Source organism: Musca autumnalis, unplaced genomic scaffold (genome assembly GCF_047663935.1).
Source record: "Musca autumnalis isolate F117 unplaced genomic scaffold, ASM4766393v1 scaffold_4, whole genome shotgun sequence".
In the NCBI taxonomy this organism is placed as follows: Eukaryota; Metazoa; Arthropoda; class Insecta; order Diptera; family Muscidae; genus Musca; species Musca autumnalis.
The window spans coordinates 110360905-110382907 of record NW_027411977.1 but is presented as its reverse complement, the minus strand read 5'-3'; the positions used below and the strand labels follow the sequence as shown (position 1 = coordinate 110382907).

At 37.6% G+C, this 22003-nt stretch overlaps 1 protein-coding gene across 2 annotated transcripts in view; it reads left to right on the top strand.

The window, feature by feature from the left end:
- ara (araucan) overlaps positions 1 to 17966 on the top strand; it is a 145542-nt gene extending 127576 nt beyond the window's left edge. For both annotated transcript variants that reach the window (XM_073987169.1, XM_073987168.1), the window contains exons 5-7: positions 13367 to 13725; positions 15242 to 16361; positions 17873 to 17966. In XM_073987169.1, coding sequence (XP_073843270.1) covers positions 13367 to 13725; positions 15242 to 16361; positions 17873 to 17906 — 1513 coding nt within the window. In that variant the 3' untranslated portion in view covers positions 17907 to 17966. The remainder of the gene's footprint in view (positions 1 to 13366; positions 13726 to 15241; positions 16362 to 17872) is intronic.
- Positions 17967 to 22003: the final 4037 nt, after the last annotated feature.

Below are 22003 nucleotides of genomic sequence, written 5' to 3'. Positions count from 1 at the left end.
CAATACACACGGACTGCTTACAAGACGCTAGAGAGATTAACTTTTACCACTACAGATAGAAGAAAAAAACTATCGGGAGGTAGCCTGTTTTGCAGTCGGTAGGAACACCGTGCAACCACGCTGCATCTATGGGTTAACCACAAAGCTTCTGGAGTTAGTTGAGTAGGTTTGGCAGAGCAATTGAAATGGTGAACTGTGTCTTGCGGGCCTGTGCCGCATGCTGGGCAGATGTTTTGCACGGTATCATCGATCCTAGCCCTAGAGTAATTTTGACGGATGAACCATCCCGAGAGTAGTTGAGCCCAAACTACTCAGGCTTGTCGTGGCTTGTTGATCATGGGATTATCTCTTGTAAAGTTTGATCTTTCCAGATCATAAAGATCTCTCCTAACTTGCATGGGGTGGGGGGACTCCTATCCAACATATGGTGATTATCATCGTAACACCCGAGCAAGTACTGCAACGAGAGCATGCCATTGTGTTGCTGTACTGGAAGAATCTTTGTCTCCTCTTTGCTACGGGTGACAAAAGCGAAACGGGTCTCTACGTTTCACCGTTGCTTCAGTAGCGGGGCCACCCTGTACATTTGCCAGACTTCGGTAACGATGTGTGTGGCTAGCGACATGTTGCGAACTTTAATGAGAACCGGCTCATCCTCCTGTTTTAGCATTACCATTGAGATTCAAACAGGGCCCAACTCTTTGAATGGTTTGGCGTACCTGATATCATTCACAACTTCACCCATAGTAAATGGTGGTCTTTCCTCTAATGTGACGTAGTACTCTTCTCTTTTCCCTGTCGCTCCAGGCTTGCTCGGCAAACTGTCGATTAAAATAACTTGCGCACCTCTTCGTAACTTCGACCCTGAAGTCCCTGTTTCCAGGGTTCAAGAGTGACTTAACCGTCACCCACAATTCACTTATTTCGCCTCAAATGTTGCAACTCTTCACATGATTTAGTCACTTGTTCCGCTTAAAATCACCGACCATCCTCTTGACTTCCAGTATCAGATCCCTGATTCTGGTGTCACTGGGGTTGACACGGTGAAACTAATCACGCTGTTATGCTAATCCCGTCGCATCTGCTGGAAAGTTGGATCTCATCTGCGTATTCGAGCAACAGGTATATGCAGCAGTGATGATGTCTCGGAATGTCCTTACTGCTATCTGACCGGAAAGCAGAAAGGAAGGTGATTAGTGAATTATCTGAAACTAGGTCAATTAGCTTTCCCATGAAAGATGAAAATGAAGTGATCAGAGGTTATTAAATCGGATCATTAAATCTGCTGACGGGGACTATTATGAGGAGATGGTCTGACTCAAACGACGGGTTGCCATGTGACGACTTTTGTCAACTCTCACATTTGACAAACTCTGACATTCTCCGTTAATTCTATCAGGGGCGTCCTCAGAGCAAAACGTAGAGGCAGCACTATACCCCTCTGGTCGTTTCCGAGGATCGAACTCCACAACCCATGATGAGAATTAAAGTCCCCCTAGATCAGACGGATATGACTTTCCAAAAGCGGTCTAATGTTGGACATACTCGTATAACCTGGAGTACAGCTATTTATCGGCGATAAGTATACATTAAGCAACTCTACCGCGCCAGCTCCACACCTACAGCCAACTTACATTCCATGTACGGGTCATTAGAGCCAGGTTCAAGCGTGTTAGGTATGAATTGAACAGTTTGGTGCAATAGGAAAGCTAATCAACCATCTCCACTTCTGGCGCGACACTTTCTCAGTACGTTGCAACCATTACAACGCTGTAAGCTACAGTTGTTGTTGAGCTAGGTTACTTGCCCCGTCGAGACCATGATATTCTTTCGAAAAATAAATTTCACCATTTCCCTCATCTTACCTCAGAGTCCATTGCAATTAAATTGCAAAAAAAAGATGCATTTTCAGGAGTTGGAACAGCAACGGCTGGTGTTAAGTGAAGCGACAGGCTGCTGCTGTTGGGGGACAACTTTTTCCATTTTTGCCTCAATAAATTAAAAACTTCTAAATCGAAAATTAAAGTTCTGATTTTTGAAATGTGTTCTTAAACTTGTAAATTTTTAAAGTATTAAAATTTATAACTCAGAAACTAAACCTTTTTCAGATGTAATTCGAAACATTTTAGTTGTAATTCGTAACATTTCATTTGTAATTCGAGAATTCTAAAATAGAATAATTCGAATTACAAATAGAATAATTCGAATTTCAAATGGAATTATTCGAATTACAAATGGAATAATTCGAATTTCAAATGGAATAATTCGAATTACAAATAGAATAATTCGAATTACAAATAAAATAATTCGAATTACAAATGGAATAATTCGAATTACAAATGGAATAATTAAAATTACAAATGGAATAATTCGAATAACAAATAGAATAATTCGAATTACAAATTTAATAATTTGAATTACAAGTGGAATAAGTCGAATTCAAATTATTCCATTTGTAATTCGAATTATTTCATCTGTAATTCGAATTATTCCATTAGAAATTCGAATAAATCCATTTGTAATTCGAATGATTTCATTTGTAATTACAAATGAAATATTACGAATTACAAGTCGAATGTTACGAATTACAACTGGAATGTTTCGAATTACATGTGAAAAAGGTGTAGAGCAGATAGGAGGAAGCCGGCAAAAAATCCAGAAAGAGCATGCCGGAAAACCTTAGAAACCAACTATATCTCAAAAAGTCAAAATGGCGTATGGAACACTTAAGCATGACACCGACGATATGTTAACACGTGTCACTAGGACCTCAAAGTTTCCATAGTAATTTGTATGGGGCCAAAGGTGATTTTTCACGAAATTCAAATGTCCAAAAAGGGCCACAAAATTCTGAAAAGACCCTAAATACATTCGACCTGTCTGTAGATGAGAGTTTTAATTCACATAGGCTGAGGTATAGGTATAACTCTGTCGGCAAAGCCGACTGATACTTTTTCTTGTTTTTATACCCTACACCACTATGTGGAAAGGGTATTATAAGTTTGTTTTGGTAAAAATTCATGTAACACCGCGAAATATTCGTCGGAGACCCCCAATGTGGTATACCAATCTTCATATCTCGGCGAGATAAAGCGATTTTGAGATGTGTGTCCGTCCGTCCGCCCGTCCGTGTGTCCGTCTGTCCATTATAAATTGTAATCAAACTCCAGGCCGCAATTATAGACCGATCGTCACGAAATTTGGTATGGAGGTCGGTTTCACATCAGAATAGATCGCTATTTTAATTGGTGATGATCGTGAAATATTTAGCGGGTGAAATGGACCAAAAACATAATTTTTATCCGATTTTGTAGATGCTCTGTAGGTCGCAATAATAGTCAGATCGCCACGAAATTTTAAGAAGTATCTTGCAACTTGAGGTGGCGATCAGATAATATTTAGAGGGTTAAATGGACCAAAACTTTTGTGTGAAAATTGTGAAAAATTTTAGTATACAGCTTATATCTTTATTCTTGGAAGAGACATTCCTGGCAAGTAAGATATACTTAGAAGAGGAACGTTTGTCCTTTCTATTGATGTCAATTGTGTTGGTCTACATGATAAGATAACAGAGTTACAGCCTAATATACCCTGTTATTTGTGTGTAGTGTATTGATAAACACGCTAGAGGTCGCAATTATAGCCCAATAATCACGAAATTTTGCACGAGGTTGGGAGTTAGGTAGAGAAAGATGCCTACAATTTTTAACGATGATCTGATATTATTTAGCGGGTGAAATGGACCATTACTTTTGTATGAAAAATAAAAAAAATATTTTTGGTCTATATTTTATTTCCTGGAGGGCATATACCGGCAAAGTAGACTACATATGAAAATAGAACTACTGATCTTCCCCCTGATGAAAATTGCAATAAAGTGTCTGCTAGATAACGGGCCAACTGCTTAATATATAATGGGTTATGTGTAGAGAACCACATTTTCCCATTCCCAGTTGTTGCATTATTGCAAATTACATGGTGCCCTAACGTTTTAATTGTCCAATTGGATTTTTATACATACATTGCAGCATGGATCGTTTTGCCACCTTTTTTCAAAACGATTCCCCAGGCAGGCAAGAATCCACAAATTTATTTGTTACAATAAGTTTATTTGTTCCATAAAGAAATTTTGATATGTGGAAAGCTAATTCCCAGGGGTAAAGGTGTAGGGTATTGCATGGTCGGCCCCGTCCGACTATAGCCTTGGCTTACTTGTTTTTAATTAAAAAAAATGAAAATTTAAAATTTTGTTCAAAAATTAAAAAATATAGAAATTAACAATTGGTGACGACAAAAAATTGTGGTTTTGGTCAGGAAAATCGATTCGTGAACCACTGTGCTTAGCCGGAACATAGGTGTTGTGTGGTTTCGGGTAAGTCCTGTATCGAAAAAGCCGCCGGGTTTCGATTGATTGGTGGGGCGTTGGTAAGCATGTCCGCCATGTATTCGTGCGGTCTGCATTTTAATCCTCAATGTAATCCCCCTCAGTGTAATGTTGGCTTACATTCCAGTCAAGTGGTGTCGTAAGACTCGCTGTTCGGACTCTATGATAAAAAGTAGGTCTCATATCATTGAGCCAATATGAATTGACGTGCCCTCATTGATATGAGAGAAGTCTCTCTTGTCCCTTCGGGCATGTTGTTTGGACCTTCGACAATAAGCGAAACCTATTTGGGTCGTTTTGTGGTTGAATATTCCTGTGGTTTCGAAGGTATAGTTATAATGGAAATCGACTAAACAAACTAGAAGAACACAATATCCCTCTGTAACAACCTGAATTGTTTTGGCAGTCTAAATGCTTAACTGTGCGGAATTTAAAATTTAATTTTATAGACCACTGTCCATTGGTTGAAGAGACGCAAGACTGTACACGCACATTTGGGCAGATTAAAATGCAAATAAACAAACATGGCTGAATTATGGCTTCACTCGTGTCCGCCTCTAAAGGCGCAAGCAAGTGATGTATCAAATTCTTATGATTGCCATAACAAACACAATATGTTGTTGCTGTTGTTAGAAATATGTGAAAGAAATAAGCAAAAATAATGCGTACCTTTTGACGTCGAAAAAAAAAAATAGACAAAAGCAATAAAGCATTTGTTTCCATTCCGGTAAGAATAGTTACAAAACTAAGTACATTATAATTATAGTTCTTAGTTTAGGCAAGAGATGTTTGTTGCATTTGTGTTGGTCGTTAGGCAAGTCATGACTTTGGTTAAGCTTCTGTTTAGTCTTGGCCAAAAGTCTAAAATTACCTACAGAACTGAACTTAAACAGGGAAATATGTATCAACTAGGGTAAATAGGTTCGCCTTGCCTCTTAGGGGCTGAGTTGTGTGTGAACAAGTATTTGTGATTTGTTAACAACATTATGGTTACCTGCGCACAATAACAAATCGAGAATATAAGCACATATAAAAACATACGCCTGTTGTTTTTATTTTTCTTCATTACACAATTGCCACCCACTTTATGAATTGTTTCAACAACCGCCAGTTATTATTAGCAGGGTAAGAGTACAAATTATAGTTCGGCATGTCAGGCACAGAGATTCGTGATGGACACAAAACTAACTATTAAAATGCTTCGCTTATGCATTGGGCTTAGACAGCAAAGCAACAACTGCAACATCCAGGCCACCATACATTCATTCAATCGCTGAATAATGGTGTTTCGCCCGTTTGGTGTTCACATTTTCTGACAAATGTTTGTGACACATGCAATATTTTTCGTCAAATCATTTCAGCGGTCAGTCATTGTCATAATTGGCGTCAGTCAGGAGTACCATTTAGTTACACAAGTCAACCATTCCATCATACCGAGAAAAAATAAAAAATAAAAAAACCCGAAACAAAAACAAATCATTAAAGTCACAACAACATCATTCAACAATTTAGATTTCATATCTAAGCCTGGGAGTTGCATGAGGCCTTCCTCTTTTAACTCTCACACACGTTGAATATATAAAGTCAAAGTTTTTTTCCGGTTGCGGTTATAGAAATTTAATTGTCACTGCCATGATTTGGCGAACAGAAATGAACTTTTGTTAGCTTTTAGCTATAACAAAAATGTAACACGGTTTTTGTTTTTTCTTGTTCTTGTTTTTGTGCCAAGCTCTTTGCTAACAAATTTTCTAACAAAAAATCAACTAAAATTAAGGGGAGTATTTTTGTTGAACAAACTTTACAAGCTTATCGCATTATATTGATTCAGATAAAACACAAATTATTTGTATGTTTTGGAATAGCCTTATATTTGGTTTTTAATTTAAAAATAGAATAATAAATTAAAAATAAAAATACTATGATTTGAGTTTTAGTTAAATTATGTTAGAGGGGTGGCGTATGCTTATTCGAGTAATTTTATTCATTCATTATACGCAGTAATGTATGTATTAAGCAGGGGCGATTTGTGGCGCGTAGCGTTTGTACTGAGCAAAAAAGTCTACTAGAGCATACGTTGTTATACCCTCAGCCTTTAGGCTAAAGAGGGTATTTACACTTTGATACGACCAAAAATGTGCCTCATAGAAATAATGGTTTTAGACCCCAAGTATGTTTGTACGATATCCGTTTCAGACAATTTTGAGTAGATCTAGCAATGTCCGTCCGTCTGTCTGTCTGTCTGTCTGTCGGTCTGTCTGTCTGGCTGGCTGGTGCGCACGATAACTCTCGAACGGATCAATCGATTCGGTTCAAATTTTGGGTATCGAAATATTTTGTCCAGATTCGATTTAAGTTCGAAGATGGGCCATATAGGTCCACTCCTTCAGGTACCTCCCCCACAAATGTTCAAAAATTGTCGCAAAACTTGTGCGCAGGATAACTCTTGTAGGAAATAACCGATTTGTTCCATACTTTGCACATCGTGTAATTTCTACCAAACTTAGATGAGGTTCCAATATGGACTCAATCGGTCCACTCCTTCGGGTACCTACCACACAAAATTTCGGAAAAGTTCAGTTTAGGACCTGGTCTCGAATCGCTTTGATTTTTGATTACGCAAGTTGTATTCGCTGTCCTCTATACGACGCTGTAAGTTTCATTAGGGGCAAGTCCATACTTCCTGAGAAAATAGCCTGAAAGTTACAAAAAAAACCCTCTGACACCGTGTGTAGTGGTTGGAGCGCAAGATAACTCTCGAACGGATCAACCGATTCGGTCCAAAATTTGGCTTTCGTAATATTTTGTCCAAACTTAGTTCAAGTTCAACGATGGATTATATCGGTCCACTCCTTCCGGTACCTCCCCCACAAAAGTTCGAAAATGTTCGGAAAATTTGTGCGTACGATAACTCTTGAAGGAAGTAACCGATTTGGTCCATACTTTGCACATTATGAAATTTCTACCAGACTTAGATGAGGTTCCGATATGGACTCAATCGGTAAACTCCTTCGAGTACCTCCCACACAAAATTTCGGAAAAGTTCAGTTTAGGACCTGCTCTCGAATCGCCTTGGTTTTTGTTGTAACATCTTGTATTCACTGTCCCCTATACGAAGGTTCAAGTTTCCTCAGGGGCAAGTCCATACTTCCTGAAAAAATAGCCTGAAAGTTGAAAAACAAACCCTATGACACCATGTTTATGGGTGGAAGCGCAAGATAATTCTCGAACGGAAATGCCGATTCCGGCCTTCGTTATATTGTTTCCAAACTTGGTTTAAGTTCGTAGATAAGCCATATCGGTCCACTCCTTCAGGTACCTACCCCACAAAAGTTCAAAAATATTCGGAAAAATTGTGCGCACGATAACTCTTGATGGGAGTGACCGATTTGGTCCATACTTTACACATTCTCATAATATCTACCAGATATAGATCAGGTTCGAATATGGACTATATTTGTCCACTCCATCCCGTACATCCCACACACAATTTTGGATAAGTTCACTTCAAGACCTGCTATTGAATCACTTTGATTTTTGTTGAAGCAACTTATATTTGCTGCCTCAATTACGATGGTAAAAGTTGTTTCAGGGGCAAGTCCATACTTCTTGAGAAAACAGCCCGAAGGGTGTAAAAACCGCCTTTGGCAGACCCATGGTCTATGTCGGTCCATTCCTTTAAGTACCTTTTCCGCAACATTTTTGAACTTTAATCCTAATCAACATTTTTGTCGGTTCATACGACCAAAATTTTGAAACCCCCTAAATACATAAGTTTTTTGTGAAAAAAGTGTTTCAATTTGCACAGGCTGAGGGTATATCTCTGTCGGCAAAGCCAACTGATACTTTTTTACTTGTTTTATATTTTGGCATATAACAGCCAAATCATTAAGTTTTTCGATCCCACATATGGTCATATCTGTCCATATTGTAGCGAAGACAATAATTAACAAGTAAGAACGGCGGGCAGAGCTTGTTATAACCTCCACCACGAGTTACATTGAAGTTAAATGGAACAATTAGTTTCCTTTCGTGTATGAAGAAGACTAAATAGCAAATTTCAGCATTTTCTGTCAAATAGTGTGGATAATTTTCAAAATACAGAAATTCGGATCTGTACCGACAAATTTCTGGCGGAAAATTTTTAGACTCAAAGAAGACGGAATGCCGAATTTCCGATATTTCGGTAAGAGAATGTGACCGAAAATCAAGAGGTACGATTCTATGGGGGACAAGGAAGACGTGGATCTAAACTGATAATTCCCTTCTGGAATATTTTATAATCCCATGGAAGATTAAATAACAAATTTCTGTCATTTCTGTGGGATATTGATGGCACAACCTTCAGTATTACGAAAATCGGGAGGTACCTTCTATGGGGTCTATGAAACGTGGACCTATACCGACGAATTTTAGTGGAAAATAGGATCTATATGAAGGCGTGGACCTGTACGGGCAAATTTCTGTGAGAAAGTTTCGTACCCCCAACGAAGACTACCAAATTTCAGGCAGTTCCGTGGAATATTGATGCCACAACCTTATAAATACTGAAAATTGGTCTGTACAGTTCTATGGGGGCTATATGAAGGCGTGGACTTATATCGACAATTTTCGACGGGAAAATTGAATACCCCAACGAAGACTAAATAACAAATTTCAGCCACTTCGAAGGATTATTGTGGCCATAACCTTAAAAATACCGAAAATAAGGAGATATCGTTCTATGGCGTGGACTTATACCGACAAAATTCTTGGGGAAAGTTTCATAAACCCAACGAAGACTAAATACAAAATTCACCGTAGGCATATGATCTAGTGGACAGGCTTGCTCAGTAAAATCGCAGGAATACGGGACACGGTGCACCTTAACTAACTGTAAATGAAGCCCGCTTATACGTGGGAAGTTTTGTCGGATTCTGAATGTTCATAGATGAGAAAAATCCAAACACAAGAAAATATCGCTGGAGGGAGTTTTAAATAAATCGCGGTGAATGTTCACATTTTTAGGTTTTCAGGATTTTGCTTGGACTCGCCGTATCCAAACGAAATTCTGAAAACCTAAATAAACCTAAAAAACTTAAAAATGTGAGTCTGGGTGTTCACTAAGGTGGTTGTAACTCGAAAAATCTATATCGGATTTTATTAGGCGGCACCCCCTAAGTTGTTTAGTTTTGGCAGACTTTAAGATTGCCATAGTTTGAGCACAATCGGAATATGTTTACTCGTGCCACTGGCACCAACTACAAATATGAAATTTAACCGCGATTTATTTAAAAATCGCTCCAACGATTTTTTCTTGTTTCTGGATTTTTCTTATGTATGAACACTGTTGTTTCGGAATCCGCATAAACTTCCCAAGTGTAAGCGGTCTTCTTGTAGAGAATTTTCACAGGTACAAATTTTTTTTGTCTCATTTCGATAGGACTAGCGGTTTCCAAGCAAAATAGTGAAAACCTAAAATAAACCTTAAAAATGTTCACTTTTATCGCGGTTTATTTAAAAAGCACTCCGCCATTTTTTTTTTTTTGATTTTCTCGTCTATGAACATTGTAGTTTCAGAAGCCGCAAAAACTTCTCAGGTATAACCACCTTTTATTTAAAGTTAGTTCAGACGCACCGTGGAACTCTGCCGTGCGGTAGAACAGTGATGATGGCGTTCGACTTATCTAAAGCTTTTGATACTTTCAAGCACTCCACACTGTTTGAGGACATCGGACAGACAACCTTCTGGCCAAGTTTGAAACATTGGATAATCAATTATACATATATGTGGACGCCAGTCGTACATGGAATTCAAGTACAAGAACTTCAAGCCCCGTAGAACCATCTACAACATCACGGTTGCATGCTTTCGTTGCAGTACTTGCTCGGGTGTTACCATGAGATCCATCCTAGTCACCATATAGAACCCACCCCCAGGCATGTCAGGAGCGAGAGATCACCTAGATCAACATGCCTATCAAGCAGGTTTAAATAGCATTCACACGGATGCCGTCGCAGATGCCATAAATAACGATCATGTGAATGCGGCCCTCACAGAACATCCCCCATCTGTCGCAGCTTAGGATCATTAGAGTCAGCAAACCAGAGCAGCTCGGGATGTTGGAGCATTCTAAATTCCTATAGTACAAGGATCGATGCACCTTTCCAGAACCAGATTAAGCAGAAATTTGGACTTACAAACTAAAATAAACAAGTAAAAAGTCGTTAAGTTCGGGCGGGCCGAACTTTTTATACCCTCCACCATAAAATAGTCTTATTTAAAATGGAATAATTAGGGTCCTTTCACAATTTTAGGTGGAACAACTTTTCGACAATGGATAGACTCCTACTGCCTCCCACTATTGCTTAAATTACACTGTGAACACAAATGTTGGGGCAGAGATAATTCCTTTTGGAAATGAAAGCCTTTGGTGTGTACATTAAAAACAACGAAGGGCAGATGCGCCGTGCGTCGATCTTCCGCGTTATGGCGTGTTGAAGTATTTGCAAGAGACCCTCTAAGCCATCATGAATTAGCATTATATCTTAGTTTGTTGTTTTTGTAGAGCACTTAAACAACAGTGAACAAAGATAAAACGCTAATTCCTGATGGCCCACAGGGTCTCTAACAAAAATTTTATCACGCCATAACGCGGAAGTTCGACTCACGGCGGATCTGTCCTTCGGGGTTCATAATATACTCACCAAGGTCTTTCTTCCCAAAGAGGAATTTTCCGTGCCCCAGACTTTCACCTCCATTTTGTTGCACAGTGTTATCTAATCTAATCTAAAAAATGTGTTCAGCTAGGTGAAAGGTACCACCAACGGGGCTATATCAAAAAATCAACCTATCTTTAATTTTTTTTTTTGGCCGAAAAGTTTTATAGCTGCAGGGACTTCAAGAGTCAAATTGAGGGTAGTTTCATCAAAACAATGTAGACCCTCAAAAATGGTTCCATATTGACGAATTTTAGTGAAGAAATTTCGTGACCACTGAAAATTCCCGAAAATCGGGAGGTACAGTTATATGGGGGGATATACCAAAACATGTTGACGATGTTTCGTTGGAAATGTTTTATGACCACTAGAATTTCAAATGTCAAATTACAGCTATTTCGGTTAAAAAATGTAGCTAAAATTCTCAAAAATACCGAAAATCGGGAGGTACCGATATATGGGGGCTATACCAAAACATGGACCTATGTTGACGATGTTTCGTGGAGATGTTTCATGACCATTGAGAACCTCCAATGTCAAATTGCAGATAGTTCGGTTAAAAATTGTGGCTAAAATTCTCAAAATACCGAAAATCGGGAGGTACCGTTATATGGGGACTATACCAAAACATGGACCTATGCCCATATACTTTGGGATATAAGTTTGTTGATCACTAGGAACCCTAAGTGCCAAATTATAGCTAATTCGGTCTGCAAATGTGGCGAAGAACGTCAAAATACCACAAATCCGGAGGTACCGTTATATGGGGGCTATACCAAATAGTGGACCGATATAGCCCATCTTCGAACTTGACCTGCCTATGGAAAAAGACCCTCGGGTGCAAAATTTCAGCACTCTATCTCAATTATTGCGGACGCTAGAGTGATTACAACAGACGGACAGACGGACATGGCTAGATCGTCTTAGAATTTTATCGTGATCAAGAATATATATACTTTATAGGGTTTTAGGTGATTAGTTCGATGTGTTACAAACGGAATGACAAACTTAATATACCCTCCATACTATGGTGGAGGGTATAAAAACAACCATCAGACCCATAGGAGAAGATTTTTAAAGAATATTATGTCATCATCATCGCCTTAGGCTATTATTTTTAACAATATTTTTTTCATCTACCATCAGGGTCATAGGCGAGGATTTTTAAAGAATATTTGTTTATCAACAATCAGGTCCTTGGGAGAGGATTTTTAAAGAATATTTTTTCTTCAACCATCAGGGACATAGTTGAGGATTTGTAAAGAATATTTTTTCATTAACCATCAGGGACATAGGCGAGGATTTTTAAAGAATATTTGTTTATCAACAATCAGGTCCTTAGGCGAGGATTTTTAAAGAATATTTTTTCTTCAACCATCAGGGCCATATGCGAGGATTTTAAAAAAATAATTTTTCATCAGCCATCAGGTTTTTAAACGAATATTTTTTCATCATGAAATTTCCTTCCAAAGAAGTACCATTTCTGTTTTAAAATTTTAACATTCCATACACTTAAATATATAAATTAAATCGTAAAACTGAAGTTCTATATTGAATTAATAAGCACATGATTAAATATTTTCGTATTTTTTAAGTTTTTGGGTAAATAAAGGTTAACATTCTTTACTCAAATATTAAAACCCACGCACACACACACAAATACTCGTAGAAAAAATCTTATGAGCACGAGAAAAAAAGAATCACAGCTAGAACAAAGTGCTTACCATTCACGACGATGCTGGGAAAATATCGCCAACAGTATTGCAATGGACATCATGCAACGCATAATAAGTGGGCAATGTCCTTGCTAAGGTTTGGCGTTAACATGACCACATCATCGGCCATAAAAAGTGTGCGAAAATAAAACGAACGAACAACTAGCAACGCTAGAAAACAACATCTCCTCTGGTTTTACGAGATTGTTAAATTCCATGCACATACGTTGTGGTTCTTAAAGTTGTTGCTTCAATGAGATACGCCAAATAGCGAAGGAACAGAACAGAGCCATAAAAATCCCATGAAAAATGAAATGTGCAAAAACCGCTGGAAAAACAGAAGAAAAAACCCAAATGACAACAACGGCTACAGGATAAGGAATAAACAAGGATAGTCTAGCAAAAACCAAACACTGGTCAGTGTTGAAGAGGAGGTCTTTAGTAAAACTAGGGATAACGCTGCGTGGACATTAAATAATAACAAATTTAATTTAAAAATAATTTACTTTAAGCAAATATTTACTTAAGCATTTAAAAATATATAAAATAATAAGCTCTTTTCTTTTTTCAGTTATGGAGCTTCCTATGATTTGGCAGCACGACGAAAAAATGCCACTCGCGAATCAACAGCCACCTTGAAGGCATGGTTGAATGAACACAAGAAAAATCCCTACCCGACAAAGGGAGAAAAAATCATGTTGGCCATTATTACCAAAATGACATTAACTCAGGTCTCCACCTGGTTTGCCAATGCCAGAAGACGGCTAAAAAAGGAAAACAAAATGACATGGGAACCTAAAAACCGTACGGATGACGATGATGATGGCATCAATTCGGACGACGATAAAGATGACAAGGATGATGAGCCGAATAAAGCGCAATCCATGCATCCGGGAAATTCGCAAATGGGACAAATGAGCGGTAGAAAAGGTAAGCAGCTGTTATTTGGAAAATTATTTTTTGTAATTCTGAAAAAGTAACTGAGGATCTTGGCAAGAATTACTGTAAGAAAATCCACGTATTGTGGAGCCTTTGCAAGAAAATCTTTAAAAAATTCACGTTTTATGGGGTGTTGACCTTTGCAAGAAGATCTTTCAAACAACCACGTTTTATGGAGTGTTGACCTTTGCAAGAAGATCTTTCCAAAAACCACGTTTTGTATGGGTTGTTGACTCTATAAAAACCACGTTTTATGGGCTGTTGGCTCTTCAAAACCATTTTTTTTTTGACTTGTTGACTCGTTCACTTTTTAAAAATCCAAGTTTTACGGGCTGTTGGCTCTTTAAAAAACATTTGTATGGGTTGTTGACTCTTTGACTCTTTAAAAATCAACATACGATGGGCTGTTGACTCTTTCACTTTTTAAAAATCCACGTTTTATGGGCTGTTGACTTTTTCACTATTTGAAAATCCACGTTCTATGGGCTGTTGACTTCTTCACTTTTTAAAAGTCCGCGTATCATGGACTGTTGACTTTTTCACTTTTTAAAAATCCGCGTTTTATGGACTGTTGACTCTTTTACTTTTTTAAAATCCACGTTTTATGGGTTGTTGACACTTTGAATGTTTAAAAATCCACGTTTTATGCCCTGTTGACAATTTGACTCTTTAAAAAATCCACGTCTTACGGGCTGTTGACACTTTGACTCTTTAAAAAAATCCACTACTTAAGGGCTGTTGACTCTTTCACTTTTTAAATATTCACGTTTTATGGGCAGTTGACTCTTTCTCTTTTTAAAAATCCGCGCTTTATGGGCTGTTGACTCTTTCAATTTTTAAAAATCCACGTTTTATGGACTGTTGAATCTTTAAAAATCCCCGTTTTATTTCCTGTTGACAATTTGACTTTTTAAAAATTCCGCGTCTTATGGGCTGTGGACACTTTGACCTTTTAAAGAATCCACGTCTTATGGGCTGTTGACACTTTGACTCTTTAAATAATCCACGTATTATGGGTTGTTGACACTTTGACTCTTTAAAAAAGCCACTTCATATGGGCTGTTGACTCTTTCACTTTTTAACATTTCACGTTTTATGGGCTGTTGACTCTTTGACTTTTTAAAAATCCACGTTTTATGGACTGTTGAATCTTTAAAAATCCCCGTTTTATTTCCTGTTGACAATTTGACTTTTTAAAAAAATTCACGTCTTATGGGCTGTTGACACTTTGACTCTTTAAAATATTCACGTCTTAAGGGCGTTTGACACTTTGACTCTTTAAAAAATCGACGTCTTATTAGTGCTACTGCCTATTTAAACCATAGACCGACTACAGTATTTGGTTATTTACTTAAGGCTTTGAGTCACATTTTCTTATTGAATTACATACAATTTGATATTTTATATAATTGCGTTTCAGTGAAGATCCAAAACATTCAAATATCTGTCTGAACATATTTTTTAAATAGAAATTTAGTAGAAGTTGTTTTATTTATTTTCTTTTTAGACCTCGACAAACACGATCCGAACGATGATGAACTCCAAATGAAATCCTTGAATCATCCTGGAGATTTGCGAATGGGTTTGAATTTTCCAGGTTCGGGTTACCCTGGTTCCAGTCATCCACATAGTTATCATCCCTATCATCAACATCCTGCCTATTATCGGCATCAACAGTCAATGTTCTCATCCAGTTATCCGCATACAAGTGGTGAGAGCTTGATTGGCAAACACGATATCAGTGATCCAAAAAACCCCATGAGCCGGGACTGTGGCGTACCAATTCCAGCCAGCAAGCCGAAAATCTGGAGTTTAGCCGACACAGTCGCCAGCAAAACCCCACCACTACACTCGGCAGCATACATGGCCCATCAGCAGCAGCAACAACAACAACAGAGACAAAATCTCCAGCAGCAGCATCTAATGTCGCAGCAACAGCCGCATCCTATGCAACAGTTACAACAAATGAGCAGTTTAATACCGGCAATTTCGCAAAATACCAACAACAACAGCAGCAACAATACGATGAGTGGAAACTACAACACAAATCCTTATACACGGGGGCCCTCTACAGCTTACGAGAATTTTCTAGGGGCTATGGCTACCAACAGTATGCCTCCTTACAACAGCAACAACAACAATACAACAACAGCCAGCAACAATCATCCCAATACGACCAGCAACAACCATCACAACAGCAGTCCTCATCAGTCCAACTCTCAGCAGCTTTCTCCCAGCACCCCGCCTACTACAACCCAAGTCCCAAACGCCCATCATATCCAGCAACAACAACGAACCAACTCCACGACTCAACAACGGGGGATGGGGTTTCCCGAAGCCCAACCAGATACTCCACCCCAAACTCCACCGAATATGAAAATGCCGAACGTTCAATTGGCCACGAATCTCTTGCTTACCGCTACTCAAGCCCATATGACCGCTACCTGCCACAGCATCAATAATAATCATCACCAGTACGGCAACACCAATTCCTATGGCATGAGTTATAATCATCGTTCTTATGACTATTCGCCGAGAGACGAAAATTCTGTTGGTAGTTCATGCAGTTCAGCATCGGGCTCATCGCGTGATCAGGAACCGCAAGCATATAAATCTATATTTAAGAGGTAAGTTTGATTTATATGCGTGATTGCCATACATTGTCATCAAAGTATAATATACACGGTGCTCTTGAACCAACTTTAAATAAAAGAAGCTTACACCTGGAAAGTTTTTGCAGATTCTGAAACTAATCAAAAAACAAAAAAATCGCCGAAGCGCTTTTTAAATAAATCGCGGTCAGAGTTCACACTTCTAGGGTTTTTTAGGTTTCACGATTTTTCTGGGAAACCGCCAGCCCCATTAAATTGAAACTAAAGAAAATGTTGTAGCAGTGAAATTTCTCTACAAGATTATCCTTTATGAAGTTTTCGTAGGTTTTACCATTTTTGAGATATATAAGTTCAAATTAGGACTATTCACTGACTGTATCGTCTCCCTATAAAACAATGTCATGACTGCAATTTCCCAACTTAAACTTATATATCTCAAAAATGGTACAACATAGCAAAACATTACGAAAGCCAATCTTATAGAGAATTTTCACAGCTATGAGATTTCCTCTCTAGTCCTCTCTCTAGTCCCATTTCGATAAGACTTGCCTTTTTCAAGCAAATCGTGAAAACCTAACAAACAACCAAAAATGTGACCTGAACTTCTTATTCTCAAGAATGGTAAAACCTAGGAGCAAATCATCTCTAGAGAATTTTCACAGCTACAACATTTTTTTAGCCCCATTTCGATAGGACTTCCGGTTACCATGCAAAATCGCGAAAACTTAAAATAAACCTATATATGTGAACTTTGACCGCGAAAAATTGTGTTGAAAATTTTAAAAAATTAAGAAAAATTAGTAATTATTCGAATCGCACTACCAAATAGGACTTAAAATTTTTGTAATTAATCGTAGTTTAATACAAAAAATGGAAGAAAATCGAAGAGTACATCATTGCTAAAAATTGATTTTAAATACTAAATCGCGAAAATTGCATCCACGCCCACTGTGCAAATTTCTTTTTGACATATGAAATTCCTGCAGTCCGATAATTCTGCACCAAAAATTGTCTACGTAAGTCCATATTTTGGTATGGCTCCTTGTAACGGTAGCTCCCGATTTTCGGTTTTTTTTATGAGTTTAACTACATTCTACACCAAAAATTTTCAACCTTGGTATACAGTTGATATTGTTAATTGTGGACAAGATAGGGAACTTATTACTCCAGTCTAGTTCAAAATATTTCATGGTGGAGAATATAAAAAGTTCGGCCCGGCCGAACTTAACGTTTCTTTATTTGTTTTTTTTTTTCTATGTGGCTATGAATGAGAACCCTATATTATCTCTAAGCCAGTATCAACTTGTCAAACTTCCGAACTGCAAGAGAAATTCAATTTGTAAAGGGAAAAGTCTACAATTGTACATGGATGTGACTATTAAAAATAGGGTTTAAGGTCTGAATGTAATAAATCAACTGGGGACCACTTTAATCACCCTCTTCTCGCCAATGATAATTTTCAAATTTATGTATTTTATATATTTTATTTTTGTTTATTTGAAGCTGTGTTTTCTTTATCATTTCAGCCAACATCATAATGGCTTTGCGCAACCCGTATAATTCAAAAATTAGTATTCTATTCTGATGGAACTTCTTCAATAAATATGGTATTTCTAAAAGGTAGGTCCAATTTTATTTGACATTTATTGAGATAAATGGAGTGACTGATAGATAATTACCACATTCAATATAGAATACTTTACGTCCTCCAGAGTATTTAAATATCAATATTTAATTTTCAGTGCCTAAATATCCAATTCTTGGCACGCTAAATTTTAATTTTTTTATAAAAACAAGTAAAAACGGTGTTAAGTTCGGCCGGGCCGAACTTGTTATACCCTCCACCACAAGTTGTATTGAAGTAAAATGGAATAATTAGTTTCCTTTCGTGTATGAAGAAGACTTAATACTAAATTTCAGCAATTTCGGTAAAACAATATGAGGCATCATTCTATGTGGGCTATTTCAAAACATCGATCTATACCGACAAATATCTGACGGAAAGTTTTTAGGCTCAAAGAAGACTTAATACCAAATTTCCTATATTTCGGTAAGAGAATGTGACTAAAACTTAAAAAATACCGAAATCAAGAAGTACGCTTCTAATACTCTTCTGGAATATTTTATAACTCTTGGAAGACGAAATAACTAATTTCAGCCATTTCGTTGGATATTGACGTCACAATCTTCAGTATTACGAAAATCGGGAGGTACCGTTCTATGGGGGCTATATCGAAACGTGGACCTATACCGACGAATGTTAGTCAGAAATGGGGCAATATGAATGCGTGGACCTGTACAGACATATTTCTGACGAACAGTTTTATATCACATTGAACACTAAATACCAAATTTCAGCCATTTTGGTGGAATATTGAAGACACAACCTTCAAAATATGAAAAATCGGGAGGTTCCTTTCCATGGGGGCTATATGAAGCCGTGGACCTATACCGACAAATTTAAAGGGGAGTTTGAGTACCCCCAACGAAGTCTAAATACCAAATTTCAGCCATTTCGGTGTGATAATGAAGCTAAAACCTTCAAAATACCGAAAATCGGGAGGAACCGTTCTATGGGGACTATATGAAGATGTAGACCGATACCGACAAAATTCTGGGGGAAAGTTTTATACCCCTAAAGAAGACTACGTACCAAATTTCAGCCATTTTTAGGAAAGCTAAGGGAAAGTTTTATACCCCTAAAGAAGGGGATAATGAAGCTAAAATCTTCAAAATACCGAAAATCGGGAGGTACCGTTCTATGGGGGCTATATGAAGGTGTGGACCGATACCAACAAAATTCTGGGGGAAAGTTGTATACCCCTAAAGAAGACTACGTACCAAATTTCAGCCATTTTGGTAGGATAATGAAGCTAAAACCTTAAAATACCGAAAATCGGGAGGTACCGTTCTATAGGGGCTATATGAAGGTGTGGACCGATACCAACAAAATTCTGGGGGAAAGTTTTTTATCCCTAAAGAAGACTACGTACCAAATTTCAGCCATTTTGGTAGGATAATGAAGCTAAAACCTTCAAAATACCGAAAATCGGGAGGTACCGTTCTATGGGGGCTATATGAAGGTGTGGACCGATACCAACAAAATTCTGGGGGAAAGTTGTATACCCCTAAAGAAGACTACGTACCAAATTTCAGCCATTTTGGTAGGATAATGAAGCTAAAACCTTAAAAATACCGAAAATCGGGAGGTACCGTTCTATGGGGCTATATGAAGGTGTGGACCGATACCGACAAAATTCTCGGGGAAAGTTTTATACCCCTAAAGAAGACTACGTACCAAATTTCAGCCATTTTGGTAGGATAATGAAGCTACAACCTTAAAAATACCGAAAATCGGAGGTACCGTTCTATGGGGGCTATATCAAAACGTGGACCGATATATCCCATTTTCAATACCAACCATCCTGCAAGTAATAAAAACTTCTGTACCAAATTTTGACTCTCTATCTTTAAAATTGCGAGCTGTATCTTGATTTCAACAGACAGACAGACAGACAGACGGACGGACGGACAGACGGACATGGTCAAATCGACATAGAATTTTATGCTGATCAATAATATATATACTTTATAGGGTCTCCGACGAATATTTCGATGTGTTACAAACGGAATGACAAATTTAATTATACCCTCCATATGGTGGAGGGTATAATAATTAACATGTAAAAAGGCGTTAAGTCCGAACTCTTTATATCCACCACCTCGAGGTGTATTGAAATGGAATAATAAGTTTCTTTTAGTTTATGAAAGGATCAAACAATATGTATAAACAATATTCCGAATCAAATTTTCTATCCACATTTCGATCCAAAAATTTGACCAAGAACCCATCAAATAGAAAATATCGGGCGGTATCGTTAAATGGGTCTCTATTTAATCGTGGATCTATACCGACAATTCTCTGTGCGAATGTTTTGTACCGCTAGCGAAGACAAAATAACATATTTCGGTAGTTTTGGTTTGATAATGTGGCTAAAATTTTGAAATACCGAAAATCGAGAAGTGTTGTTCTATGGGGGTTATATTAAAACGTGACCCTATACCAACAAATTTCTGGGGAAAGTTTAACGCTGTTGTCGAAGACTAAAAACCAAATTTCAGCCAATTCGTAACAATGAGGCTAGAACCTTGAAAATGCCGAAAATGGGGCGAAAATCTATGGAGGTTATCAAATGTGGAAGAAGGTTCAATGCTCCCAAAGAAGATTAAATAGGAAATTTAAGTCATTCTGGTATTATATTTATGCTAAAACATTGAATATACCGAAAATCGGGAGGTACCGCTGAATTTGAAGCAATTTGGTGTTTTAATGACGTTAAAACCCTGAAAATATCGAAAATGGGGAGGTACAGTTCTATGGGGCTATATCAAAACGTGGACATATAGCAAAACAATTTTGGTGGCAAGTTAACAACGAAGACAAAATACGAAATTTGAGTAATTTTGGCTAAAACTTGAATATACCGAAAATCGGGAGGTGCCTTTTATGGGGGCTATATAAAAACGTGGACATTTACCGACAAATTTCTTGCGAAAATTTTATAGCCCCAAAGAAGACTAAATACAAAATGTCAGCCATTCCGGTTACGTAATGTGGCTAAAACCTTCAAAACATCGAAAATTGAGATGTGTCGTTCTATGGTGGCTATATTAAAACGTGCACCTGCTGTGACAAATTTCTGGGAGAAAGTTTTAAGTCACCAGAGAAGTGATAATGGGGCTAAAACCTTAAACATACCGAAAATTGGGATGTATCGTCCTACGGTGCTGTATTCAAAACGTGGATCGATATACGGTATAGTCTAGATAATCCGGACAACGCGGTAATCCGGACACTAGAATTTTTTACATTGTAGACTCGGTAATCCGGAAATCTCATATTTTTGGTACCTCGATAATCCGGACATCAATATTTTTTCCTATCTTGAGCAATATATTCTTATTTATTTCATTCAAGTTTTCATTCTTACTTAGCAATAGCAATTGGTGTATAAATTTAAAAAATTAAGCTTTTCAAAGTTTTCGGTCCAAATCTCGTCTCTCTGGCTTGCCACTGTTGATTCAGCTATACAGTCAATATGGAATTAACTATTTGAATCTGTCGAATGATTTTTCTACCCTTCAACCATCGATGGCTGACTGACGATGATAAGCAACAGTATTTTAAACCTAGTGTTGGGTAGCCTAGTTCTCTTACTCACCGGTAACTACGGTTTACTATATTGTATTCTCGTAATTATAAAACCAATAGATTTAAATTCCATTGTCTTATTCGAAAGCTATACACGGTGCTCTTGAATCTAATTTAAATGGAAGGTGCTTACACCTGGGAACTTTTTGAGGATCCTGAAACTACAATTTTCATAGATGAGAAAATCAAAAAACAAAAAAAAAAATCGCCGGAGCGCTTTTTAAATAAATCGCGATTCAAGTTGGCATTTTTAGGGGTTGTTTAGGTTTTTACGATTTTGCTTGGAAACAGCAAGTCCTATCAAAATGGGATTAAAGAAAATTCTCTACAAGATTGACCTTAATGATATTTTCGTAGGTTTTACAACTTTTTAGATATAGAAGTTGAAATTGGACAATTCAAATTCAATTCAAATCTGTATCGTCTCCTTATAAAACAATGTCAT